Genomic DNA, 27,244 nt, shown 5'->3' with positions numbered 1-27,244 from the left:
GGCCACCCAATCCCCCTCCTGAGGGTGCGTCATGCTGTACCCCAGAGGCAGGTGGGGCGGGCCTCTGGGTCTACCCCTAGCTCACTGCGGCAGTCCAGGCCAGGGTGGGGGAGGAAAAGGCCTCAGATGAGTCCCCCAGACCAGCTCTGCCGTGGGACCTTCCCCAGGCTCCTGTCCATCCCTCCTGGCCCTGGGCTCACCCTACTGGCCGTGTCTCCACCCAAGGGACCCCCATCTCCTCTAGCCGCAGTGGGGTGGTGGGGCGCAGCTGCCTGACCTAACCCTGGCCAGCTACAGTCTCAGCGGAGCCACCAGTGCCTGTCCTGGACCCCCCGGCAGCCCCACAGCCAGGCCTACCTCCAAGCGTCTGTCCTAACACGGCCCAGGCAGAGGCGGGTGTCACTCAGCCCTGAGGGGTCCAAAAGGATTTGGGAGTTTGGGAGAGTGGCCCTACCTCAGTCCAGCCGTTCCCGGAACACTCACAGGGACCCAGATCCAGGGCACAACAGACATGGCAGACCAGAAATGAGGTGGCCAACGGAAAAATGGGATGGAATCCGGGATGTGGGGAACGTCCCCAACCAGGCGAGAAGCGCTGTGGGAAGGCCTGATGCCGTGGCTGAGAGCCAGGGTCTGTGGGCGCTTCCCTGAGGAGGTGGCGGGATGGAGGGGGGCATGGCCACTGTGGAAAAGGTAGCAGGATGTTCCAGGCAGAGGGAACGACGGCGGAACGAGGCTGGCACTGAGGACCCTGTCTCTGTTGTCCCAACGTCCAGCACATCTCCAGGGAGCCTCTCACAGCTGGGAGGGCCCCGGCCCTCCTTCCCGCTCACCCACAGCTCCCACCCCCCCCATGCCCACCCTTACCCAGTCTTCCTGGGAACCAAGTGTCCCTCCACCCGCAGACACGCTGCACATGGGCTGTGCCCAGGGGCCCCGCGCACACCCGGTGTGAGTCTGAGGGCACGGCCAGAGCCAGCCCTGGCATCAGGGGGCACTCTGAGAATCCAGTCCTGGCACCTCCAGACCAGCAGACTTGGCCCCATTACTACGCCTCAGAGCTCAGTGCCCTCCTCATCAGACTGGGCCAGCAGGGATGGGCCAGGTGGGGCAGTGCCCCTCTGTGCTCATTCCCCGAGGAGCTCAGCTCCTAAAGCGAAGCTGCTTGGTGGCTGCCTGCACCAGGCAGACGTGGAAGGCAGGCCCAGACACTCCCTTACCCCGTCCAGGCCCTAATGCATCAGGGGGCACAGCCACCAGGGCTGGGGCACTCGTCAAAGTTAGCATGAATAGCCAGGCAGGGTGCCGGGGCCTCAGGTGCACCTGGACCCCACCGTTAGCCCTGGGTTCTGGGCCCTGCTGGGGAACGCAACATCCACAGATAGAGCTGGCTCAGGCGGCCAGTCACTCAGTCATTTCAGGCACTGTACTCCACACACAGCCCCTCCCAGCCTCCCCTGCACAGCTGGGTCACTCAGCCAACATTCCCCTGACCCCAGCCTCAGCGTGGCCCTGATTTAAATATGAGCCTGGCCCCAACCTCAAGGGAGGGAGGAAATGGGCCAGAGTGTCAGGGTCTCTCAGGGTCTCCCTTACAGGCCCACGCTGGGGATGAGAACAGGCCCGGGTCTTGCTGGAGGGCTGCTGTCTGAGCACTGTGCCACCGAATGGAATCCAAGCCTCCACCCCCACTGGGAAGAGGGTCCTGCCCCCACTTAGTGAACGGCAGTGATGAGGATGCGCTGGGGGCTTCAGACGGCCAAGAAGGCGCCTGGCGGAGAGCGAGGTGCTACCTATGGGGCACAGGGGAGCCTCTGGCCAGGCCTGGCTGCTATAGAAGCCCCTTCCCGAGCCTGTCCATGTGACCTGTGTAAACAGTGAGCACCCTAAACGCGGCTGGGGGGAAGGGGACAGGAGCAGAGGGAGCTGAGGACTTGGGGGCCCAGGCTGTCCTCCACCTCCAGCCCGCTGGCCCCAGACCAGCCCGCGGCGAATGCCTAGGGCTTCATGAGAGCTGGGCAGGGACTGGGAGCTGACCGAGTATGGGCTGTGCACTTCCCTGGCCTGGCCTCCGGGCTCCGAGGACACACCCTGAGCTCCTGCTCTCCAGAGGCCTGAGATGGAAACGTGTGCAGCCAGAGGCACACCTGGGGCCCATCAGGGCCTGAGCAGGACGCTGGGACCTGGGGCCGTCCACTGCGCCTCTCACTCCCAACACGAACACCCCAGGCAGGGCTCCCAGCCCCGCCCTGTGGCCACAGTGGTCAGTGGGATCAGGGTTAGCTTTGGCACATTCAGGATCTGGCCAGGCACTGAAGTGGAGCCGCCCCAGCCTCAGGTGGTGCAGCCTGAATGGGACAGAACGGGGCTGGGGCTGGCGTCCTGTTCTCTGAAGGGCTGCCAGCTGCCCACCCCCACCCAGATTAGCAAGGTCGCTCTGAGGACAGCTCCTGACCCCACACAGTTCGGGATCTGCTCCCCACACCATGGAAATGACAGAGGGGCACGTCTGCTGAGGCAGTCCCTTCACTTACCACACCCAGCGAGAGCCCCGCTCCATCTCCCAGTGTGCACTGCCTGAGAGCCTGGCTGTCCCTCCGCCGCCCCCCAATGCCATGGGGGCCTGACTTGGTTTCCCCAGTGCATCGTCCGGGTCCTGGGTCCGGCACAGCTGCTTCTGCCAGGCCTGGCCCTCCACTAGGACGCTGCATGGATGGGTCCTGGCTGCAGCAGCGGCTGAAATGCCCTTCTGAGACACAGCCTGCGTCTGGCTCCAGGGCAGGTGCCCTCATGACCAGGCATGGACGGTGAGCGGAAGGCCCGCTGTGCCCGGCTCAATGCACCCTCTGTCTGCAGAGTCGGCTGAGGCGTTGAGTGTGAGTCCAGCACCCTTGGCTGAGCTGTCCAGACAGGCCCGGCCCACTGGCTTGGCTTCCTGTCTCTCTCGCCTACGAGCGCAACGTTTGGAAACTTCTCCCAGCACCACCCCAGGGCCACCCGACGCTGACCGTCACACTGTCGTCATTTCTGTCCTCACCCAGCTCCAGACAATGTGCCATGGCCGACTCAAGCCCCCCGAGCATCTCAGTGCCCCCTGTGCCTGCCTGACCCCTCAGGGCAGCACCCCCCTGCCGGCTTGGCTCAGACCTCAGCAACCCCGATTTTCAGCTGCCCACCGTTCCTTTACACCCACCTCTGGTCTGAAATCCAGGCAGTCCCTGCCTCACTGCAGACCCAGAGTCCCACCCCTCCTCACCTCCCTGCAGCCGGATCATCTGCCCCTCACCTGCCTGCTGCCCCAGCCTTGCTCCTAAGTCCCCTCTCCAAGAAAGGGGGTGTTAAGGGCTGGCGTAGGCCTTGCCCCTCCTCTGCTGGGTCCTAAGGGCCCCGCCCCACTGGAGACGGGGTCTCACACAAGGGCCCACAAGGCCCTCCCTTCTTCGGCCAAGGCCCTCTCATTGTTCCATCAGCTCCAGACAGTTTCCCCACTGTCCCTCCACCCATCAGGCTGGCCCCTGCCTCAGGCCCTTTGCACAAGCTCTTCCCTCTGCCCAGACTGCTGTTCCTCCGTCTAAGCTTGCGGCTCACTTCTCTCTGACCTCCAGTCTTTGCTGGAGTGTCATCATCAAAGCCCTAACTCCCCATGGGATGGTGTTAGGAGGTCCTGAGGTTTACAGGAGGTCATGAAGATGGAGCCCCATAATGACGAGTGGCCTTAGGAGAAGCCACCAGTGTTCTCAAGCTCCCCCTTCTTCCTCCCTCTCTCTGCTATGTGAGGACACAGTGAGAAAGTGCCATCTGCCAGTCAGGAAGAGGACCCTGGCCAGCACCCAAGCACATGGCACCCCAACCCTGGCCTTGTGGCCTCCAGAGCCATGAGGAAACGTCTACTGCTGCTGCCCCGGCCTGCGGTGCTTTGTGAGGGCAGTCGGAACGGACCACGACAGTCACCTCCCAAAGCTGCTGCAGCCTGCCTCCCCTGTTCCCTGTTCCTATCCACACCTCCCCTGCTGGGCTTTTCTTTCTCCCAAAGCTCATCCCATGTGGCTCGCTCCCAGGCTGCCCTTTCCTCACCTATCGGCTGCTGGACGCGGCTCAGCGCTCTCAGTACCAGTGAGGGCCCCAGCAGTGCCTGGCACACGGCAGGGGCCTGGTGACCAAGCGGGGGGCATTTACTCTGTATCTGCTGCGTGCAGGACCCTGCATACTGTTTCTCACACACTGTCCCCTCTGGGCCCTCTTAGGCGCATGGACGGAGGGTGCATCCTCCATCCCTGCGGCTGCCCAAGGGCCACTGGGCTGCTGGAACAGGAGGACCGTGCTGCAGTCACGCCTGCCTCGCCCACCCAGGGCCCGAACGTAACAGGTTTATGGGCTCTCAGGCTTGCTGGCCTCTCACCCCTGCCAAGCTCTGTTCCCAGCACTACTGGTGGGTCTGTTCCCTAGATGGGGACACTGAGGCACAAGTGGGTCAAGTCACAATCAGCTGGCCAGGGCTGGAGCCCACAGCCTAAACTGCAAGGGATGTCATGCCATGCACATCCCTGACCCCAAGGCCACCCGTCGGGACGTTCAGGGGACTTCTCCCAGGGAGGCTGATGGCATGCTCCCCCGGGAACTCCTGTGTACCGTGCTCACAACGCCCTGAGCAGGGCCCAGAGGGTGAAGGGCTGTGGAGCATGGTCAGCAGGGCTGAGGGCAGTCGCACACCCTGTGGGACAGGCAGGGTCATCGGGGATGGGCCAAGGGCCGGGGGAGGTCCTGTAGGGCTCAGGGCTGGCTCCCTCCTCCTAACATGCCAATTATGCTGCCCACACCAAGAGCAGCAGCAGAAACTCCGTCGTGCCTGGCACCCTTGCTGGGGTGGGGGATAGGGCAGCCCAGGAGCAAGTGTGGGAGGCCCGGGCCTATGCCCTCTGGCCAGGGAGGCAGGGGCCTCATAGAGGCCACACACCCAGAGAAGCTGGACAAGGGCAGCAGCTGGCAGGGAGGTGCCCCCCAGACACACTTCTGGGGCTTCTCTGCTGGCTGGGGAGGGGCCGGCAGAGGGCGGTGAGATTAATACGCTGACTAAGCCACGCCAAGGTTCTTTGTCCTCCAGCCGCACGGAAGTCTCCTTGCGTTTATCAAGTGGACACCAAACCCACCAGCCTCTGCCACGCCCACCGCCCATGGACACGCCCACAACAGCAAGGCCACGCCCCACTATGTCCCCGGCAAGCTGAAGCCCCGCCCCCAGACGACTTCCTCCTCCCCGTCCCCGCCCCGCCCACACCCCGCTGGGCAGAGCCCTCCTGTGCCCCCAGCCCCCGGCGCCCCCTCCGCACGGGCCAGGCTCTAGCGTGGCTCTGCACCCCACTTCCCTCCTTCTGCTCGCAGATCCACCCCGCGTTCCGCACCTGCAGAATGGGGAGGCTGCGTGGGTCCTTCCGTGGCGCCCCAAACCCGCAGCGCCGAGTCCAGAGTTCCGGCCTCAAGGCTCTGTCCCTGCCAGGCTCAGCTGAACGGGGGTCTCCCCCAGGGCCGCCCAGACTCTAGGGGTGCAGCCTGCCTCCCGCAGCGGCATCGGGGCGGCGGCCCCAGGCAGGCTGCAGGGCTGCCCTGGGCTGGGAGGCGGACCCTTCCCCAGCCTTGGGGGAGGAGGCATCGGGCCGGCTGGAAGGGGTCCCGCACTCGGGGAGGCACAGCGGAGCCAGGAGGGACAGAAGCTGCTTTGTTCCAGTGTCCTCCCACTCCGGCCCCCCTTTTCCTTGGCTCCAAGAAAGAAAACGTTGGGAGGACCCGGAGCCGCAGCCTCCGCAGAGCCTTTTCAGAGCTGCTCCCAGCCCTGCCCCTAGTTGCTACTGGGGTCCCAGATGGTGGCAGTGCCGAGCCAGGGACAAAGGAGGGGCACCAGGGGTGCCTCAGGAGCTCTCTGCAGAGCTCCCCACTCTTAAGAAACCCTGGCCATGGGTAGATATAGGCCTGGCTATCCTGGGGGGCACATTCCAGCTCATCCCCCACCCACCCAGCGCCATTGGTAACAGCACCTGGTCCCACAGGCTCGCTGAGGGCCCCAGAGCCTCTGCTCCTTCCTCTGTCCTCGGCCTCTGTGGTGGCTGACATGCACCCCCAATTTCCCAGGAGAGGTCGTCGTCAGAAATCCATGAGCACCGTGGCACAAAAACCCAGGCGATGGCTGGGCACGGTGGCTCACACCTATAATCCCATCACTTCGGGAGGCCGAGATGGGAGGATCGCTTGAGGCTGGGAGTTTGACACTGGCCTGGGCAACATAGCGAGGCCCTATCTCTATAAAAACATTTAATTATTAAAAGTAAAATAAGAAAAAGAAACTCTGGCAGCCCAGCACCACATCCAAGCCTGGTATTCCCAGCCTGGTCCTCAGCAGGCCTAGGGGGCACCAGGTACGTTCTGGGAGGCAGGCATCCCTTCTCGGGGGCTGGGGCTCAACTCCTGGCAAACTCAAGACCCTCGGGGGTTGGGGACACATGGGTGGGGCAGTTGCTCCCCCTAGACCTGCCCCTCACCCACTGCCAGCCACCTCAGGAAGCCAGCCCAACCTGGCACCACCCCTGGCACCTATTAGTCTATTCGCTTTGTGGGGGATGTTCTGTCCTGTGTGCAGCACTGCTGACCGGCATGGCAGGACCAGCGGTACATGAATGAGGTCACCACGGTGGCCTCGCCTGGCCTTGGGCCTTGCCTGATTACTGCCCCAGGTACATGGGGCTCCCCTAGCCCAGCCCAGCCCAGCCCTCTGGCTGATGCCCTCTCGCCTCCCAGCGGCCCTCTCCCACCTGGGTCTGAGGACAGAAGCCCTCCCTGCACCGAGTGCTCCAGGGGCAGGTGGGGAGTGGAGGCCCCGGAGCAGCCAGCGGGGCAGTAGGTGACCACCTCCTGTCCTTCAGCCAGCAGCCCTGCGGCGCCACCCAGGACGTGGGTGGGAGGGGCTCAGGGTGAACCTCAGGCCTGTGCTGTCCCTGAGGCCAAGAAGAACTGGCTTGCAGGGCCATTTTCTGGCGGCTGCCACCTCAGCCATGCTGGCCCGGCCTCTATCCCACCCCTCCCCAGCTCCCGATCTGGTCTGTGCCTGTGGGGAGCAAGACCCCCCCCCCCCCACAACCCTGGCACTCACCCTGGGCCTCATAGCCGGCCAGGTCAGGCTTCTCTGAGGCTGCCGGACTGGTCAGGCGGCCGAGCACCAGCTGCAGCTGTGCCACGTTCATGCGGGCCGTGAGCTCCCCATGGCGGTCCCCGATCTGCGGTGAGCGGGATGGAGCGGGCAGGTGTGGCTGGGGGCCCTGCTGTGGGCTCCAAGAGGACCTCAATGGCCCCCAGTACACCTGTCCCTGACCACCTCAGTGACCTGAACTGGTCGCTGACCCCTGGGCCTCTGAGGGAACCAGGACTCACTGCAGACCCGGAGGTGGAGTCTGGGGCTCTGTCCCTGGGTGAGGTGGCCCTACAGGTCCTCAACAGCCCCTAGTCCCACCCCAGAGATGCTCGGGGTCCCAGGCAGCCAGGCCTGTGCCCTCTGGTGCGCAAGGGGCCTGGCCCCGCCTGGCTGCACCTCTCTCAGCCCTTGTGCGCTGAGGCTCCGTGGGACCCGCCCAGGAACATCCACATTTCTCAGGCACTGTTTGCTTAAGTCAAGCAGAAGAGAGGGTGACACGGCACGGGGGGCATTGCCACATGGAGCCCTGGAGGGCCCTGGAGGCTGTAGCCTGCACTCAGAGGGACACGGGGGCTGCCTGCTGGCTGCCAGTGGAGAAGCTCTCCAGACGAGGGCTCTGCTGACCTTTGCATGCCCGCCCCTCTCCACCCTCACCTGGGCACCTGTAGGCCTCCCCACCCGGCCACCTCCCACACGGGGCTATGGTGGTCAGTAGGGGCTGGCACCATCTTTAGCATGAACAGACTCGGGGTGTGCAGAGGGAGGTGGCGTGGGAGTGGGTGATGTAAGGACAGGCCAGGAGCCAGGAGGCCCAGAGTTCATCTGTGATGTTCCACCCTGACCACAGTAGGAGGGTGCTAATGGACAGAGCCCACAGAGACCCTGTGCAACCTCTCCAAGGAGGAGGAGACGCAGCTGCCCAGGAAACCACCAGCTGGGGGCTGCGGGAAAAACCCCCAGGTGTGGTAGACACGTTGTCACCAGGCCCCAGAAGGACCAGGCGGCTGCAACGGCCCTGAAAGGATGAGGGGCGGCCCAGGCACGCAAACGCTTGTTCGGGACAGAGTGAACCCGGCCCGTCTGGAGTGGGCTGGGCAGTGCCCGGGGCCTCTGGGGGCAGGCCTGGCTCACCTCCTGGGAAATCTGCAGGTGCTTCTTGGCGAAGGTCAGGGCCTGCGCCGGGCGCCCCATGGACACGTAGGCATTTCCCAGGCTCCAGCACGCCCGGCCCTCGCCCACTCTGCCAGAAAGGGAGACGGGATTCATACCCGCCCTCTCCAGGCCTGCCCCCAGCCCCAGCCCCTCCCCTGGTGCCCCAGCACGACCCTGGCTTCGAGGGTCATCGGGGCCCCCAGGTCCAAGGAGCATAGACTGGAGGGCAGGATAACACCCCCAGCCGGAACCTCCCACAAATTCTGCCACCTTCAAGGAGAAGCCCCAATCAGCTCTGCCTTTTTCATTCCCATTAAAAGGATTAGCGCACAGAGCCCAAGCAACCTGGCCTGTGGCCAGTTCTGCCTTTGTGGGCAGTTTCTGGGCCCTTGGCCTCGCTCGCCCCCTGGCGGCCAGCAAGCCTCCTTCCTTGCACTCCCTCCACCCTCAGAGGCACCCCCAAGTCACTGGGTGAGGGGGTTGCTTTTATGTTGGAGGGAAATGCATCTAACAGGAACGTGATCCTTTTCACGTGGACGATTCAGTGGCATTTTGTCCATTCATGCCGTGCAACCGGCACCTCTGTCTATTCCAGAACATTCTCATCACCACCCCACAAAGGAAAACCCTGGGCCACTTTTAGGCCTCCAGGCCGGGCAGCCTTTCAGAAGACCCCTCCTCTCTGCTGCCTGTGAAAGGTCACAGGCCTGTGGCTCTGAGCCTCTTGTTCTGGCCACCACCTACCCCAGACCTGCACACAGGACAGTACTTAGGGGCCTGTGGTTTGCCAGCCTGTCTCTGTCCAGAGACTGATATCTACATACATACACAGGTGGTGGGGGTCAACAGGGTGGCGAACTGAGTGATGGGAGGACGATCCCACCCACTTGTGCCAGGGGTCAGCAGCCAGCCCTGTGTCCACACTGTCTGGCTCAGTCCCCACAGCGGTGCTGCCCTGCCCGGGTCACAGCACGGTCAGTGGCAGAGCAGGGGATGGGACCCAGGCCACCTCGCCTGGGCCGCGGTGATTCAGGCTGTGGGCCGGGCCGGGTCTGCCCACCGCATCCACGCCACGCACCTGTCGGCCAGCTCCTGTGCAATGAGCAGGTGCCGCAGGTGGTACTCGGCCGCACGCTCATGGTCCTGCAGCAGCGTGTACGTGTTGCCCAGGCTATAGCAGGCCTGTGCCTCCACCGCCTGGTCCCTGAGCTGCCGAGACAGTTGCAGCGTCTTCCTGTGAACAGTGGCAAGGTCAGCCCCCAGGAGGAGGGTTCCAGGGTGAGGGGTGGAAGGTAAGAATGGGGACGTAGTCTGCCCAGTGGTCCCCTGCTCCGGAATCCCACTGGGGCCTCTCTGGGGTCCAGCTTCATCCCCACCCTCACATGGCCACAGAGCTGGACTGTTGGCTCCAGGGTGACAGGCGGTCCTGGCAGGCTCTGGCAAGTCGCTTGACCACCCTGAGCTGCCACTCCTCCCCAAAGGACTGGGACTGCTGTGCCCACTGCTCAGGCTGAGATGGGGTTAAGTTTAGGGCTGGGTACAGGACCCAGTGCTGACAGCCTCGCTCCACCTGGCAGGCACTGCTCTGGCTCAGGCCAGGAGGCAGATGGCCAGACCTCCCATAAGCCGGCTCCCCCACCGCCTGCCTCCTCGTGAGCTTTGTCTGTCTGCCCTTCCCGGGGCAGCCTAGAACCCCACCTTGACTTCTGGGGAGGGGAGGCAGTCCGATTCCCATCTTGGGGCGGGCACCTCCTTGGTCGGGCATCCAGCTCCCCATGGCCTGCTGTTTCCCTGGGAGATTGTGGGGACCACCTACTTGTAGTACTCAGCAGCCACGTCGAAGCGCCCCAGGAAGACGTGGGCATTCCCCAGGTTGCTGTAGGCCCTCCTCTCAGCCGCCTTGTCTCCAAACTCCTTAGCAATGGCCAGGCGCTGCGGAGACAGACCCGAGGCCAGGCGGTCATGGAGCAGCCCTGGGGCCTGATGTGGGTGGACAGGGGCTGCCTCCCTGCCCAGGTGGCCAGCCAGAGATCTGTGTGTCTGGGGGAGAAGGTAGGAGCCGCAGGACCAAGTGTAGATGAGGCCAGGGCTCGGTGGGGTGCGCCTGCTGCCGGGCCACACCACCCCGCCCTGCTTTCAGGGACCGCCAGAGGGGTGGCTCAGCCCTGCCCCTGCCGCAGCCCGACCCCTCCACCCCGTCACCCTGCCCAGCTCACCTCCTTGTGGAAGGTCGTGGCCTCTGTGAAGTTCCCCAGCAAATAGTGGGTGTTGCCCAGGTTACCGTAGGCCCTGCCCTGCGCCGCACGGTCGCCCAGCTCCTTCACCAGGGACAGGTTCCTCCTGGGGGCCGAGTGCCTCTGAGCCGTGTACCTCCCAGCCCATGTCCTCACCCACCCCAGGCTAGAAGAACTGAGCAGTGGCCTCCGTGCGGCCCTCAGGGCTACGCCCTGGAAAGACAGTAGCTAGGGTGGCCTCCAGTGTCCTCGAGCTCTGAGGTCCGGGGCTTGGTCAGGTCCCCCCAGTCCCAGACAGGGGCAATCTCAGGGGAGGAGCTTGCAGCTGAGAAAGGGGGGCTGGGCTGACCTGCCGTCACCGCCCTGGGAGCTGCCGGGAGGTGTGGGCCTGGGGTTGGGGGTCTGGAAGTGTCTGTGGAGCTCAGAAATGCACAGACCAGCCCTGGTCCCTGGGCCGGCCCAGCCCCACTCACTCATAGAACTCGGAGGCCTTGCATAGGGTCTCTCGGACATCGGGCGGCAGGTGCCCGGGGTCCTGCGTGGCATTCGCGGCGTTCCAGGACAGCTGCTTGCCCTTGGCGTGGTACACGTTCCCGATGTTGTAGAGGGCCCTCGCCTCCCCGACCTGCGGGCAGCACGGAGGGTTGGGGGCGTGCCTCCACGGCCCCCCATGGGATGTGCAGAGCCAGCAGGCCGGTGTCCTCACTGTGCCAGCCCTGGACGCCGGGGGCCTTGGGGGCTCCCACTGAGTCACAGACACTAAGGCAGGGGCGGAGGCCTGAGGACGGGACACCCGGGAAGCCAGCCTCCGTCCTCCCTCACCATCCCTCCCTCCTCTGCGGATTGGTGTGGCCAGGGTGCCAGGTCCTCAGCTCTGTCCTCTGATGCCCAAGGCTGAGAGCTCCAGCTGGGACCAGACGCTGTGGCCTCAAGCCCACTCGGCCACCTCCAGCTGGCGTGATGGGTGGCAAGTCACGTCCCCCCAGCCTCAGTTTTCTCGCCTCACAGGGTCACGGAGGGAGGTCAGCAAAGCCTATCTCGGATCCAGCACAAGCGGGGACGGAGCCCCTCTCCCTGTTGTCACCACCACCATCGAACTCGGCTTCCCACTGCTGCCCCCCAGAGCCACCCGCTGCCTCCCGCTGGGCCCCCCAGGGAGTGAGTGACTGGGGGTGTGGACAGATTCAGGGGGAGGTCACTGAGAGGGTCGGCAGAGCTGAGGGTGGAAGATGAGGGCCTGGGCCGCAGTGTCAGCATGGTCAGCATGGGCTGGGGGGGGCCGCTTTGGGGGCCCACACTCTCCCGAGTCACTTGGGATCTAGGGGACCGACCTCCCTGTCATCCCTCCCGTGAGGAGCTGGATGATGGCGTGTCACCCGCCCGCCCCGACCGGATCTGGACGCAGGCCGGGGCAGGGGTGGGAGGCACCCAGCCCCGGACCAAGCCCCCACCTTGTCTCCCTGCTCTTGGGCGATGCTCAGGTGCCGCTGGCAGCAGACGGCAGCCTCGTCGAAGCGCCCCAGGACCTTGAGTGTGTTCCCCAGGTTTCCGCTGGCCTTGGCCTCCCCCATGCGGTCACCGATGGTCCTGGACGGCAGGGAGCAGTGAGGGGCCAGGCTGAGGACTGGTCAGGCCCCTGGGCCGGGGGAGGCTGAGCATGGGGTGGGGTAGCTGGGCCTCAGGGACTAGTGTGGAGTGGACAGGAGCCTGCGTCCCCTGAGGTGATGCTGGGCAAGTGAGGCCTGAGGAGAGCCCTGGGTGTGGGCTCTGCTGGGCTGGGTCTGGGGCACAGGATCCTGCCCATCATCACACAGGCTGCAGAGGTGCCAGGAGCTATACACAGGACCTCAGGCCTGGGCCTGGGCCTGGGGCAGGGGGCTGGGGTCTGCAGCTGTTAGGGTCCGGGGAGGATGTGGGGGGCCTGATGGTGGAGAACTAACTTCCTGCTAACTCATTCGGGGGACATTTGCTGCATGCCCACCAGACACTGGGCTGGGTGCTGAGGAGCAAGTGTGAGCTCACTGGCCAGTGTGGGAGGGTTGTTCCAAGAAGCTCTGCCCTGCTGGGAGGTCAGGGCGGCTGCAGGGCTGAGGAGGAGGGTGCTGGGCAGGGCTGAGGCAAGGGAATCGTGCTCCTGCAAAGCATGGCCTGGGGGCTGGACCCAACTGGAGACCCCAAGACCCCAAGAAGCGGCGGGGAGTGGGTTGGGGAGACTGGGGAGTGGATGACGCTGGGCAGGAAGGAGGCTGTGAGTAGGAGCTTGGGGTCCATGGGAAAGCAGGGACTGCCCCCAGGGCAGGATCGCACCTCACTGAGCAGTGGCCGGGAGTGGGCCTGGGGCTCGGGGCCGGGGAAAGGGTGGTGCTCTGAGCCACACAGGATCACAGACGGGCCACGCATAGTCATGAGTGCTCACACACAGCATGCGGGTCACAGCCCAGGCTCTCGCAAGCAGACACACAGACCCACTCACGCCTGTCAGCTGAAACCTGGCTCCCTGCGGGGGTCCCGGAGCCCTGGCTGCCCTCCAGGTGAGGCCTTCCCCGCTGCATTCCCTTACACCCTGCTCGCCCTGTCCCCCTCTTCAAACTGTAACTGCTGAGGACAGGAAGTGTCCACCCGCCAGCAGGGCCACCCCACTCACCGTGCCAGCAGGAGGTCGTGCTTGTGGTACTCCAGCGCCCGGCCGTGCTCCTTCAGGTAGAAGTAGGCGTTGCCCAGCTGGCTGTAGATGGCACTCAGTGTCTTCAAGTCCTCGGTGCCCACCTGCACGGCGGCCTCAAAGAAGGCCACACCTGCCTTGAAGTCGCCCGCCTTGCACAGACGCTCGCCCTCCAGCGCCAGCTCCAGGCACGATGCCTCCATCCTGCGCAGAGGAACTTGGTGTCATGGCCCACTCCTGGCAAGGTTGCCCCGGTGCCTGGGCACCTCCGTGGCTTCACTACAGAGGACGCCCCTGTGTGGGCTGGGGTCCACGCCACATCTGTGCTCACAGACCTAAGTGTCTCTTTGGGGTACAGGCCCGGAGCATGAGTGGGGCCCAAGGGCGCCCCGGCCAGCACACCTCTGCCAACACCTCCTGTCCACCCCCTATGCGGCCAACGTCAGGAACACCACGGGGCAAAGGTGTGACTGGCTGGAGTCACAGACTCTGGCAAGATCCTCAGGCCCAGGGGCTGGTGCTGGAGGGGGCGTGGCCCCCATACCTTGCCTTCACCCAAATCAGGCTGCAGGGGCCAGGTACCCTCGCCATCCTCCTGAGCAACTACAGCTGCTGGGAGAGGCCCCCCCAATTCCCACCAAGAACCACTGAGGCTCCTAGACGGTAGTGGGGACTGGTGAAGGCCACATGGGGGTCGAGTGGGGTGGGGATCTGATCTCAGCCCCTCCCCCACCCCCAAGCGCTCCCAGCCAGGGCCTGGGGATTCAGTCAGCCTCCAGCCTCCAGGGGAGACCGTGCTGGGGAGGTGTGGCTGACGGTTAGCCAGTCCCAGCCCCTGTCCTCCTGGTCTCCCACCCACAGAGCTAAGCACTCGCCACTGACAGCCAGGACGGGCCTGAGAACCCGCCGTTCCCACGTGCTGCCCACCACCCCCCGCGCTGCTGTGGGAAGATGCGGATGGCGCCCCGTCCCCAGATGAACTCCACCCTGTGAGCGGTGCCCAACCCCAAGGACCAGTCCCTCTGCTGAACACCAATGCCCTGGCTGGCCCTGGTCCCCCACCTTCGAGCAGGGACTTCAGAGAAGAAACCTCTCACCCTGGGCCCTGCACAACCCCTAAGGACCCCGTCAGCTGCCACCCTAGCCCTGCTCACCAAGGGACCCCACCCTGGGCCTTGGGGAGCTGCCCTCGGCACTCAGCTGCCAGGGAGGAGTGTGGGGGTCACTCCATGGCTGCCCAGCTCCGCACCTCCCTGCTGCCTGCCCTGGGGCTGGGTGTCCTCCTCCATCCTACTCTTACAGGTCACATGGGCCTCAGGCTGCTGCGCTGCCCTGGGTGAAGGGTTGTGGGGAGAGGGCACACCCAGCAGATGCCATGGGGTACCCAGTGTGAGCAGGCGGGCCTCCATCTGCAGGGTGCCCCCGAGGGTCAGAGGGTGAGAGCCACACAAGACTCAGCAAGGGAGCAGCCTGGGGGGGCCCTGGGAGGTGGCAGACACAGCTGGAGCCCGGGAGGGACCTGATTTCAGACAAGTGGGGAAAGGGCTCAGCCTCGGCTGCTTGCAGGCCAACCCCATCACTCCTGTTTGCTTTCTGTTGCTTTTATTTTTCTTTTTTAAAACTTATTTTGCTATTACTAATTTTTTTTTTTTGAGATGGAGTATTGCTCTGTCGCCCAGGCTGGGGTGCAGTGGCCCGATCTCGGCTCCCTGCAAGCTCCACCTCCCGGGTTCCCGCCATTCTCCTGCCTCAGCCTCCTGAGTAGTTGGGTCTACAGGTGCCCACCACCGCACCTGGCTAATTTTTTTTTTTTTGTTATTTTTTAATAGATATGGGGTTTCACCGTGTTAGCCAGGATGGTCTCGATCTCCTGACCTCGTGATCCACCCACCTCGGCGTCCCAAATTGCAGGGATTACAGGCATGAGCCACCGCACCCGGCTCTATTTTTATAGAGACACAGTCTTGCTTTGCTGCCCAGGCTGGAGTGCAGTGATGCGATCTTGGCTCACTGCAGCCTCCATCTCCTAGGATCAAGCCATCCTCCTGCCTCAGCCTCCCAAGCATCTAGGACTGCAGGTTTGCACCATCACGCCCAACTTACTTTTGTTTTTGTTAGAGACGGGAGTCTAACTATGTTGCCCAGGCTGGTCTCAAACTCCTGAGCTCAAGCGATCCTCTCACCTCAGGGCCAGGGCCTTCCACCCACTACCTGCCGGGCGCCTCACAGCCACCTCACCCATCCCTCTGGGAATGGCCATCCGGATGCCACGTGGGTCACAGGAGCCCCATCGCCATGGCAACCAGTCAAGCCCCATCCTGCGGCCAGCGCCACGCACAGGGCTTCCTAATTAAGGCCCGCTTGCCCCGCCCAGCCTCTTGTCAAGTGGTCTCACTCGACTTCCTGCCCCCTCCTTCCATGCAACGTTGGAGGAGAGGGGCTTCAGGCCTGAGGCCTGGGTGTCTGCGAAGCCCAGATGCTGCTGCTCCACAGATCTGATTATGGGAGCCGCCTCCTGCCTCCCTTCCGGCCGGAGACGTAGCATTCGAGGCTCAAGGCAAAGGAGGCTTCTGGCCTGGGAAGGGCCTAGGCCTAAAAGTCGGGGAAGGGTGCACGGATGGGCCTCACTCATTCTGCACCTCCAGTCTGGGATCCAGGCAATGCAGCCAGCCACCAGGTGGGGTGTCCCCTCCACTCATCCCAAGACAGCCTCCAACCACGCCCTGGCACCCACACCCACGTGACCACACCACCCACTGCCCACCGCACCTCTTCCTCTGCAGGTTTCGCATCTTCTGCACGTAGAGCCACAGCTCCAGGCCCACGGGCAGCAGCAGCGGGCGGGGGCGGGGGGCGCCATACACCACCTTGCACACGGCCTTCTCCGCCAAGCTCAGGGCCAGAGGCGGGCCCTCCACAGCAGGAGATGGCATTGCCAGGCCCCAGGCCCTCCTCCCCCAAGCCAGCCCTCGCCCCACCATGGCCACGGGTCCTGGCGGGTGATCTGGCCTCAGGCTTCCCTGCCCTCCGACCTCCAGGATGGTGGGTTTAAAGCTCGGCGGGGGACGGCCAGCCCTCCAGCAGGTGCCTGGGGGCCTCCTCAGGCCCTGACGTGGATCAAGGGATCAAGGACAGCTCAGAGGCTGGGTCAGCCTCGTCAGCAGTGGGGCGGGGATCCCTGGGGTAATCCTGTCCAGCGTGCTCCTCTGGGGACTGGGACCAGCGGCACTGCCCTTCTGCCAGTCACCCACCAACTCCTCTGCAAACGTTTATCCAGTTCCCAGCGGAGGCTGCTCTGGCCCAGGACTGGGCTCACTCGGGAGCACCAGAGTATGTGAGTGCCCCCAGCCCAGCACCTCTTGCCCCAGACCTGGCCTGGGCTGGGCAAAGCTGGAATTCTGGGCAGTGGCGGCCCCGGCCCCCTCCCATTTCTCCAGGCCCCTGTGCTTCCTCTGTTCCACCCCTGACCCCCTCCGGCCCCCTCCCATTTCTCCAGGCCCCTGTGCCTCCTCTGCTCCACCCCTGACACCCCCCCGGCCCCCTCCCATTTCTCCAGGCCCCTGTGCCTCCTCTGCTCCACCCCTGGCCCCCCCTCCGGCCCCCTCCCATTTCTCCAGGCCCCTGTGCCTCCTCTGCTCCACCCCGATCCCCCCCTCCGGCCCCCTCCCATTTCTCCAGGCCCCTGTGCCTCCTCTGCTCCACCCCTGACCCCCCCCCCCGGCCCCCTCCCCAGCCTCCCTGGCACCAGCCCATGGTGCAGGCATGGGGCGGTGGAGGTGGGCTCAGAGTCCTCACCATGCCAGCCCCATGTCCACCGGGCCCTCTGTGTTCTCCCTCACCTGACTGGCCAAGGTGCGAACGGGGGCCCAGGTCTAACGGGGTCAGGGCCACGCGGGGCCTGGGGGATGCCGCTCCCCAGGTCATGGGGCTTGGGAGGCATGGACCACGCTCCCCTAGCCTGGCTCCTTTCCTCAAACTTCCCAAACCCCCGGCGTCCTTCTCAGCTGGGCTCCCAGCTCCTCCAGCCACCTGTGGCCCATGAGGAGGCTGGAACCCGACAGAGGTGGAGGATTGGCGGGGACAGGTCTGGTCCCTGAGACAGTCACGGGGTCTGAGCAGAGGCAGGAATCCAAGGACAGGTGGGGGTCTTCAGGCCCTGGGCTCTGTCCTCCCCACTCTGAGGCCTTGTGGGCTCAGGGGTCCTACTCAGGCCGGGCCATTTGTCCACCTTCAGGACAGCTTGGCCAAACAGTGGGGCAGGGACTAGAATGCCTCTCCCTTGTCCAGTCCCCGCCAACAGACTGAACCCCCAAACCCTCCATGGTGGCTGGGATGCCCACCGCCAAGGCCAGCTCCCAAGCCAGCACTGCAGCTCCTACCACCTCCAGCCATGTCCCTTAGTCCCAGCCCTGCTAACAGAATAGGCACCTGCCCCTCCCCAGGGCTGTCACCTACTGCTGGCCCCTGTGCAGATGCTCAAGAGACCCTGCTCACAGCTGGCTCTATCTGCCCCATCCTCCAGCCAGACACCCCCAGGGAAAACCACGGTGACTCCCCTTCAGTGGCCGGGGAAAGGGAGAGAGTGAGGGGCAGGACTGGACTGGAAGTATGGCGGGAGAGGGGACTGAAGGTCACCCAGCTGTAGGAAGCACCTGCGGTCAGGCTTGCCAGGAATTCCTAGGGCCCGTCGCTGCCCAGCGGTCCACCAGGGATGGTGCCCAGGACGGGGAACAGGGGAGGGACGAGGGACGCAGTGAGGATGGGGGTAGTGTGGCCACGTGGCCAGAGAGGTTTCGGGGAGCCCAATCCTCACCTGAGGATGTCCTGTCTGGGAGCTGATGGCTGCTGCTTGGTGGGCACCTCTAACAGGGTCACCCCAAGATGAGTTGCTCTACTGCCCCCTCCCCATCCCAGCCCTGGGGAGCACTCAGCTGGCCTTAATGCAGCTGCGAGGCCAGGAGAGGACCACCCAGGGCTTCCCCACTCTCCGGGGCCTCCTCAGCCACCGGCCTGTCCCTGCCAGGCCTCTTCACCCCCAAAGCCCTGCTCTGGGCCAGGGGGCCCCTGGCAAGTGGGCCAGAGTTCTGAGCATTAACTGTTCCCACCGACCCAGCACCCAGGGCCCCGTCCCCACCGACCCAGCACCCACGGGCCCTCCGAGGACTTGGTGGGCTCACGGGCACATTCTTCGGCTTCATTCTCAGTGTGTTTTCCAGGCATAGTTCCCCATTTTAAAAGCTGGAACTCCCCTCTCCAGAAAGGAATAAGGAATGTCAGTGTGGGAAGGGGGTAGACGGGGCAGAGGAGACCTTGGGCCAACCCAGAGCTCCATCCACATTGAGGGACCCCAGTACAGCCACACGAGGCGTGCCCAAATGGATTCCACCCACCTCCAGGGCATCCACGTGCCCACCGCCCACACCAGCAGGTGGGCTGCCCCCAGCATGTGGGTTTCAGAAGACAGGAGTCTTTTCCATGTCTTGCTCTCCAGTCCCAGCATGACAGCAAAAGACCCTCCCGTCGGGTCCACGGCCTCCACTGGCCCAGGACACCTCTAGGCATCCATGCCCACCCTCTCTGAAGTCAGCTCTGACCAGGAACCGCCTGCCCAAACCTGGCTGTGGCCATGCGGTGGGGTCCAGACTCCCCGGGGCCCTCATCACAGACCCTGCTGGAAGGCTTGGTGCGTGTCCCCCAAGTCTGGGCCTGGCTCAACCCTGGAGCTCACCTGGACTCCCTGCTTAGGGGGGTGCAAGGCTGGGCCGGGGGTCTCTCTGAGTGGTCCCTCTGAGCACTGCCCCTGCCCAGGGCTGGCTCCTGTCTGGTGTGTCCCCAGGGGACCCCAGGCTTCCAGTTGGAGCCTGAAAAATGCCCGACTCTGTGGTCAGCTGTGCAGGGCTCACCCAAGGCTAAGGTCCTGGATACCAGTCTCTCACAGTTCCACACACACAGTCTCTCACAGTCACACACTCACACTCAAACTCACTCCAGCCAGCGCTGCCATCCATCCCCCTCACAGCACAGCTGCCCTGGAGCACATGCGGCTGTGATCAGATCAGCGGAGGAAACCCTTGAAAATCCTTTAGGGCAGGCCCCTGGCAGCAGCTGCCAGCAAAACCGCCCTCACGCCCCTCCCCTGCGTGGGGCCCAGGAGCCCGGCTAGGGGCTCAGAGCTCCATCCAGGATGGCACAATGGGGCTGTGTCTGGGACCACAGCACACAGCAGACCAGAGGCAGTGAGGCCTCTGTCTGCTGCCAGTGCCACCAGTGCCTCCTTTCGGGTGCCCTAGGCAGAGGTTGCTGCTTGGCTGGGGCCAGAGACTCCTTGGAGGCCAGGCTAGGCGCCCCCAGGGGTCAGCAGCTGGGACCTCTATCAGGGAGGTCACCAGGTTTTAGGGATGTCCACAGGACCATAGTGTCCTCACTCTGGGGAGCCAGGCCTGCCTCTGACGGCTGCCACCCATTCGCAAGCCCCTGCCTGGACCTCACGCTCCTGTGGCTCTGCCTGAGGCCTGGCACCACCCAGCCTTGCTTGGGCACCGGCACCTGTCCGGCTGGGCCCAGGGCACCCTCTAGGGGGACATTGGGAGTCACCAGGCAGGCATGCCACCTGGGGCAGGGCCATCCTGTCATCCCCAACAGCGTGGGGCACAGAGCCCAGCCACTGGGATCACCCAGAATGTGGCCTGAGGGCAGGTGCCTTTTCAGGCAGGTACACACCCACCTGCTGGCTCCAACCCAGCTGGATCCCAATGGGCTGGTGAGGGGCAGAGCCCCATCCATAGCAGTCAGGTCTCTTTGGCCATGATGCTCCTGAGTGCCCCAGGCATGGCAGGGCCAGGCTTGGGAGAGAAGCTCCCCACGGTGCCCCTGCCAGGTGCCAGGGGAGTGAGGCTGGAGAAGCTGCCCGCCCCGCCTCCGGCCCCCCAACCCCCACCCCTGTCCCCTTGGCTTGGGGAAAGAGGGCTGCAGGGGACGCCCACGCGGGCCACATGCCTGGCTGGGCTCGGCCTGGAGGGAGGGGCGCGTCCCCAGCCACGCTGCACGCCCGCCGGAGCTGCCTTTGTTCCCGGCTGCAGCCTCCCGCGCGTCCCGGCCTGGCCCGGGCCCCGGCCCCGGCCCCGGCCCGGGCCCCGGCCCCGGTCCCGGTCCGTCCTACCTGGAGTAGAGGCGCCTGGCGGCTGGGCCCGGGAGCTCTTCGGCCGCGGGCGGGGCCGGGCCCGCCATGGGTCCGGGGCGCGGGAGCGGGAGCCGGGAGCGCCCCCCGCGCCGTGGCCGTTTGCCCTCTGCCCGCCCTGCTGTCCACCCTGCTGTCCGCCTGTCCGTCCGCGCCTTGTCCGCCCGTCCTCCCCCGGGGAGGCGCCGAGGAAGTGATGTGCGCGGGGCGCCGCCGCCCCTCCCCGCCGCCGTGGCCGTGATGTCACCGCCGCCCGCGCGGGGAGGGGGCTCGGACCGGGCGGCCACCGCTGTGCCTCCCTCTGCGGGGGCGGGGCGGACGCTGGGGGAGGGGCTCCGCGAGGCCGGCAGTCCCGGGGAGGGGGTGGGGGGTGTGGGCCCCAGCCCACCCCACCCCAGGGAGTGCAGGGGAGACGGCCTGGGCCTGGCCTTGCTGCAGGTCCCCTGGGGACTTCTGAGGGCCCGCGGGGGTCCCTGGGTCACAGTGCAGCCCTGCTGGCCTCTGGGCTGCTTTCATCCACAGGCTGCCTGGTGAGCCGCCTGCCTCGCCGACGTGGGGAGGGGCTGCTGAGGCCTCCTTGCCTTCCTTGGTGGGCGGCCTACCCCTCGGGGGTCCTCCCCTCCTCTTCTGTGCAGCCCCAGCATGGCTTTGCCTCCTTCTCCAAACTTCCGCCTCTGGCCATGGGGTGCAGGCGGTGGGGATGCTGTCTGCCTGCTTTAGAGAAACCTGGGGCGCTGATGACAAATACAGGCTCTGCTTGGCCCGCGGGATGGTTGGTAAGGCCCCCACCTCTGAGACCCTGGGTGGCCACATCCCCCTCCCACGCTCGCCTGGAATGGGGATGGAGCCTGCTCATTCCTTCCTCCCGGGTGCTGTGCAGCCTTAGGGAGGATGCAGGTAGCACCATGGGCTGTACTCACTCGGGGTCCCAGGACCCCAGCCCCTACCGCCTCCTCCTCCTCTGAATTCCTGGAGCCCTGTGGGCCTATGTGGTGTGATGTGGCTTCCTCTCCACCCACCCTCAGCTCCTGATGACTTGAGAGGTCCTGCAGCCAGCCAGGCCCACAGCCGGCCTCACCCGATTCTGTCCTGCCCCCCACCCCATCCTGGGCCTTCCTGGGGTGTCAGGAGACTCCAGGCCGTTGAAAGGCAGCTGTGACCCCGGGTATGACTTGGACAAGTCTAGGAGCAGGAAATGGGCTGCATTCCTTCGGGGCCCCTCCCCGCACCCCAGCCCCTCCCTGGGGGAGCTGCCCTGAGGTCAGGAAAGCGCTGCCCTGGCCAGACCCTCAGCAGATGCCGCCCCAGGACAGTCAGCGGCTTCAAGCATGGGAAGGAAAATAAACAGGAGGTTAAAAAGGGGTCTGTTGGCCCCGGGCTGGTTTGTTTTCCTGTGTAAGGGAGGCAGCAGGAATGAGAACCATCTGTGCCCTGGAGCGCAGCACAAGCTGCCTGCTGGGCCCACATGCCCTCCCCCAAAGACCGCAGGAGCCAGGCAGGGCCTTGCTCCCTTCCAGCCTGGGCCGAGGCTGCTGGCCGGCAGGGGCAGTGGGGCTGGCTGGGGCACCACCCTCCTTTGCCACAGCCCTGGGCCTGGCTGCGGGCAGAGAACAGGCCTTCGATTCAAGCTCCAACCTTCCGGGCCGGGCTGCCTCCTCTGGGCTTCGGGCACCCGAGCCAGCATCATTGTAAGGGCAGGGGCTGCCGGGGGCCTGGCCCGTGCCAGACCTCTGCTCAGCCCTCTTTCCCCAGACACTGCTGCCATCAGGAGGCCCACAGAGGGTCCCCACCACCACTATGAGCCCCTTGTGGGTCCCCTGGGTTAGTGGTGGGAGCCTGGTGACAAGTGGGGCAAATGACATTGCACAAATGGTGGAGGGAGGGAGGGATTCGCAGCCCCGTAGCTGTCATTGCTGGAGGAGCTTCTCCTTGTCTCCTGCCTTGATGCAGGGAACTGGGAGCTTGTGTCCCTGGGCCGGCAGAGCCCCAGCATTATATCAGAACTTGTGGGGAAGACTGCACCCCCGAGGGCTCCAGCTTTGTTGGGCCGAGCTGGGCTACGAGGCTGTGTGACCTGGCACAAGTTACTTTCCCTCTCTGAGCCTCGGTTCTGTCACCTGAGGGCTACCCGTCCTGCAGGGTGTGGAGGGTCAATGAACCGTGGGGTTTGTGCGGTGCTTGTCCGTGTGCCTGGCACACAGCAAGACCAGCTGGGGTCGCATTGTCCTCATATTCGTGCCTGGTCCTGCTGGGCCCCTGCAGTGGGTCCCGGCTGATTAGGGGTACATCCCCGCCACACTGCACAGAGGGGCGTCTCCTCCTATCCAGGGACCTGTTTCTCCTGTCGAGAAAACCTATGAAGGCTCCGGAGACGGAGTGCGATGAGGCCAGGTGACAGGCCTGACATGCGGTGTCCACATCCAGAAGGGAGACCCGGGGGGGACGACCCTCCACTGCCACCCCCTCCCATCAGGCTCCGGACACCCTCGAACCTCCCACCATCCACCTTACCAGATCCCCCCAAGAGCGCGGGAAGCTTGCTCCCCCAGGGGACCAGGAGCGCAGCCCCTTCCATCCCTAACGGGCCTGACTCCTGAAGGTGTGTGAGAGGAAAGAAAGCCGTTTCCCATCGACTCGACCTTCTGGCCCCGAGCAGCAGCACAGGGCGCAGGGGGGGCCTCTGGCAGACATGATGGCTCCGTGGTCAGGGAGGCGCCACCTCCCATGTGCCTGGGGAGGGACCCTCCCAAGCCCCTGCATGGCAGCGCCAAAGGGTTCGAGTCAGCCCCAGCACAGTCAGGGCCCTGTTCACTGGTGGCCATTGTCAGCGCCACCTCCACCTTCAGGCGCCTGCCGCGTGCCTGCTCTCTGTCACTCAGCCCTCCCTGGCACGCACCACTTTGTCCTCACACCCTGTGTGTAAGTGGTGACAGCAGTGGCAGCTCAGGCGTCACCTGACCGGGCTGATTCTAAACCTTAGCTCTTCCTTGACCTGTTGGCCTGGACAAGGCTCTGGGAGGCGACGGTGGGACAGCCACAGGGTTCTTGGCTCAGCCCCCAGGAGTGGGGAGCTCGGGCTCTGGATGGAGGCGGGCACTTGAGGCTGGTGTGGGCCCCTGAGTGAGGGCCAGGCTCGGGAGAGGCAGCCAGGCGGCCCCAAGCCACCCCAGGAACAGAGCACCAGCACACGCCTTCACTGGTTTGCCAGGGCTGGGGGCAGCTGGAGTGTTTCTGTGGTGGCTGTGGCAGTCCACGGCCCCACGACCCTGGCTTCCTCCTGCTTGCACCTCTCCAGGCCCCTTCCCCAACAAGCAGCTCCTGCAGGGCCCAGTGGGGGTTAGGGCCACCAGCAGCTGCCATTACCCATGCTGGGGCCTGATGATTCCTCACCAGCCTCAGCTGGATTCCAAGCTGGGGAAGGAAGAAGTAGGCTGGGAGTGGGGAGGGAGAGAGTGAAGGACTCCCCCCCTCCCACACACACACACATACACACACACACACTCGTAGAAAGAACACTCAGCCTTAACATTGTTTCCCAGTAATCTCACTTAAAAAGAACACTTGGGTTTACCATGTCCACATAATCTCGTTTCTCTGAGAATGAACTTATTCCTCCTCACAGCTTGGGCATGTGTCCCTCCCCATTGCCCAAGTCCCCTCATGACAGCGTCTCCCACTGCCATGTCCTCTCCTTGGGGACCTCCAAGTCCCTGGAGTTTGGGGACTGCAGGGTGGGTGGAGGGGCCCACAAACTCCGCCGGGAGCCAGAAGGAAACGGTCTCTCCCACCCCTGGGCCGAGCGCCTCGCTGGGAGATGATACCCACACCTGGAAATAGCTCAAGGGCTGCGTGAGGCCGCACGACACCCACGCCAGTATGAGACACCTGGCTGTGCGGCATTCCTGGCCGATTGCTGGCAACTGCAGGCTTTGTCACCCAGGTGATGTCCCCGGGGTCTGTGGGCAGGCAGGGCACACAGGACGCAGCTCACACTCACTCATCCTGGCAAGGCGGGTCTCGTGGAACTTCCTTGGTCTTCCTCACCTGTGCCCTACCCAGCCTGGCAGATGGTGATGCTGTGAGTGCCGAGGAAACACACACACACACACACACACACACACACACACACACACACACACGTAGAGACAGGTGCACACATGCCTGGGATAGTCTGTGCTGCTCGGCGTCCGAGAGCAGCTCCCCAGGTTCCCCCAGGGTCTGTGGTAGGGGGGAGTCTTTTAACATCAGCCTAAACCGAACAGAACGAGGAAGGCAAATCAGCTACCCCCAATAAATCCTAGGGAGTCCTTCCAAGGCAAACAAAAAATGCACCCCAGCTTTAGCTTTTGGGGATGTGAGTTGCGAGTTTCCCATCTGTGGAGTGCAATGGCTGGGTGTGAGTCTGGAACCCTCTGGGGGAGAGAAGTCGTGCAGTGCTGGGGTACACATCCCGCCTCCACGTCCCAGCTGTCAGGCCCGGGCGTATTCCGCATTCCCCGCCTGTCACCACCTCCGAGGGTTGTTGGGAGGCTGAGCCGTTAGGACCGTGGCTGGTGTATGGAGGGCACTCAGTAAACGTGGCTGTGCTGGGCTGTGGGCCTCGAAGGAGTCTCGCAGGGCTGCTGTACCAATGACCCAGCACCAGGTGGCCTAAAACAACATGTATTTCCTCCCAGCTCGGGGGGCCAGGGTCCAGAATCGGGGGCTCACAGAGGAGGGTCCATGCTCACCCAGGTCAGTTCTGGGGGCTGCAGGCCTTCCTGGGCTCTGGCTGTGTCGCTGCTCTCTCTGCCTCTGTCTGCACGCAGCCTCTCCTTCTCTCCCCAAAGCCCTAGTCTTTGTCTCTTATGAGGACACTCGCCTTTGTCTTTTATGAGGCCGGGCCGGGCCCGGCAGCTCACACCTGGAATCCCCGCACTGTGGGGGGCTGACGCACAAACACCACTGGGCCGGCCCGGCAGCTCACACCTGGAATCCCCGCACTGTGGGGGGCTGACGCACAAACACCACTGAACGCTGAGAGGGCTTTTTCTCTGGGAGGGCCCCATCCGTCTAGAAGGTCGGGGAAGTGCGTTTCTCTGGCCATGAGGGACCCAGTTCCTGGGCTCAGCCACTGTGCCTTTGAGGTGACAGCACGTTTCATTCATGGCCCGCAGACAGCCTTGGGACTTTCTCCTCCTCCGGTGGAGACTCTGGGCAATGTCACCGAGAGGACAGCCTAGCAATCCTGAGGAAGGGCGGGGCTTGGGACATGCAGGGACACGCAGACACGGCTGGGAGGTCCTGGCCTGACCACCAGAGAAGGCGTCCAGCCAGCACAGACCGGAAAACATTCCATGCTCATGGATAGGAAGAATCAACATCGTGAAAATGGCCATACTGCCCAAAGCAATGTATAGGTTCAATATTATTCTCATTAAACTACCATTGTCATTCTTCACAGAATTAGAAAAAAAAAACTGTTTTAAAATTCATATGGAACCAAAAAAGAGCTCGTATAGCCAAGACAATCCTAAGCAAAAAGAACAAAGCCGGAGGTATCACACTACCTGACTTCAAACTATAATACAAGGCTACAGTAACTAAAACAGCATGATACTGATACAAACACAGACATATCGACCAATTTTATTTATTTTTTATTTTTTATTTTTTGAGACAGAGTCTCGCTCTGTCGCCCAGGCTGGAGTGCAGTGGTGTGATCTCGGCTCACTGCAAGCTCCACCTCCTGGGTTCACGCCATTCTCCTGCCTCAGCGTCCTGAGGAGCTGGGACTACAGGCGCCCGCCACTGTGCCCGGCTAATTTTTTGTATTTTTAGTAGAGATGGGGTTTCACCGTGGTCTCGATCTCCTGACCTTGTGATCTGCCCGCCTCGGCCTCCCACAGTGCTGGGATTACAGGCGTGAGCCACCGTGCCCGGCCACATCGACCAATTTTAGACCAGAGTAGAGAACTCAGAAATAAAACCACACATCTACAATACCTGATCTTCAACAAACCCGACAAAAACAAGCAATGAGGAAATTATTCCCTATTTAATAAACGGTGCTGAGAGAACTGACTAGCCATATGCAGAAAACTGAAACTGGACCCTTTCCTTACACCTTATAATATAAAAATTAACTCAAGATGGATTAAAGCCTAAAATGTAAAACTCAAAACTATAAAAACCCTAGAAGAAAATCTAGGCAATACCATTCAAGACATAGGCACAGGCAAAGATTTTATGATGAAATCACCAAAAGCAATTGCAACAAAGGCAAAAATTGACAAATGGGATCTCATTAAACTAAAGAGCTTCTGTACAGCAAAAGAAACTATCATCAGAGTGAACAGCAACCTACAGAATGGGAGTAAATTTTTGCAATCTACTCATCTGACAAAGGGCTAATATCCAGAATCTATAAGGAACTTAAGCAAATTTACAAGAAAAAAAAACTCATTAAAAAGCAGGCAAAGGATACGAACAGATATTTCTCAAAAGAAGACACATACGTGTGGCCAACAAACACATGGAAAAAAGCTAAACATCACTGGTCATTAGAGAAATGCAAATCAAAACCACAATGAGATGCCATCTCATGCCATTCAGAATGGTGACTATTAAAAAGTCAAGAAACAACAGATGCTGGCAAGGTTGTGGAGAAATACGAACACTTTTACACTGCGGGTGGGAATGTAAATTAGGTCAACCATTGTGGAAGACAGTGTGGCGATTCCTCAGAGATTTAGAACCAGAAGTACCATCTGACTCAGCAATCCCATTACTGGGTATATACCCAAAAGAATATAAATCGTTCTATTATAAAGACACATGAGTGCGTATGTTCACTACAGCAC

At 63.1% G+C, this 27,244-nt stretch overlaps 1 protein-coding gene across 5 annotated transcripts in view; it reads right to left on the bottom strand.

The window, feature by feature from the left end:
• Positions 1–20,685, bottom strand: part of GPSM1 (G protein signaling modulator 1) — a 31,736-nt gene extending 11,051 nt beyond the window's left edge. The window contains exons 1-9 of one of the 5 annotated variants that reach the window (XM_008005645.3): positions 20,385–20,685; positions 13,208–13,429; positions 12,015–12,150; positions 11,037–11,188; positions 10,546–10,669; positions 10,146–10,261; positions 9,408–9,563; positions 8,309–8,417; positions 7,139–7,262 (exon numbers count right to left, since the gene is read on the bottom strand). In XM_008005645.3, coding sequence (XP_008003836.1) covers positions 7,139–7,262; positions 8,309–8,417; positions 9,408–9,563; positions 10,146–10,261; positions 10,546–10,669; positions 11,037–11,188; positions 12,015–12,150; positions 13,208–13,429; positions 20,385–20,452 — 1,207 coding nt within the window. In that variant the 5' untranslated portion in view covers positions 20,453–20,685. Of the gene's footprint in view, positions 1–7,138; positions 7,263–8,308; positions 8,418–9,407; positions 9,564–10,145; positions 10,262–10,545; positions 10,670–11,036; positions 11,189–12,014; positions 12,151–13,207; positions 13,430–15,994; positions 16,600–20,384 lie in introns of those variants that run through there. The other 4 variants (XM_008005644.3, XM_008005646.3, XM_008005642.3 and 1 more) reach the window with 4 other exon arrangements.
• Positions 20,686–27,244: the final 6,559 nt, after the last annotated feature.

Source organism: Chlorocebus sabaeus, chromosome 12, assembly GCF_047675955.1.
Source record: "Chlorocebus sabaeus isolate Y175 chromosome 12, mChlSab1.0.hap1, whole genome shotgun sequence".
In the NCBI taxonomy this organism is placed as follows: domain Eukaryota; kingdom Metazoa; phylum Chordata; class Mammalia; order Primates; family Cercopithecidae; genus Chlorocebus; species Chlorocebus sabaeus.
This window is presented reverse-complemented; position numbering and strand designations above follow the sequence as displayed.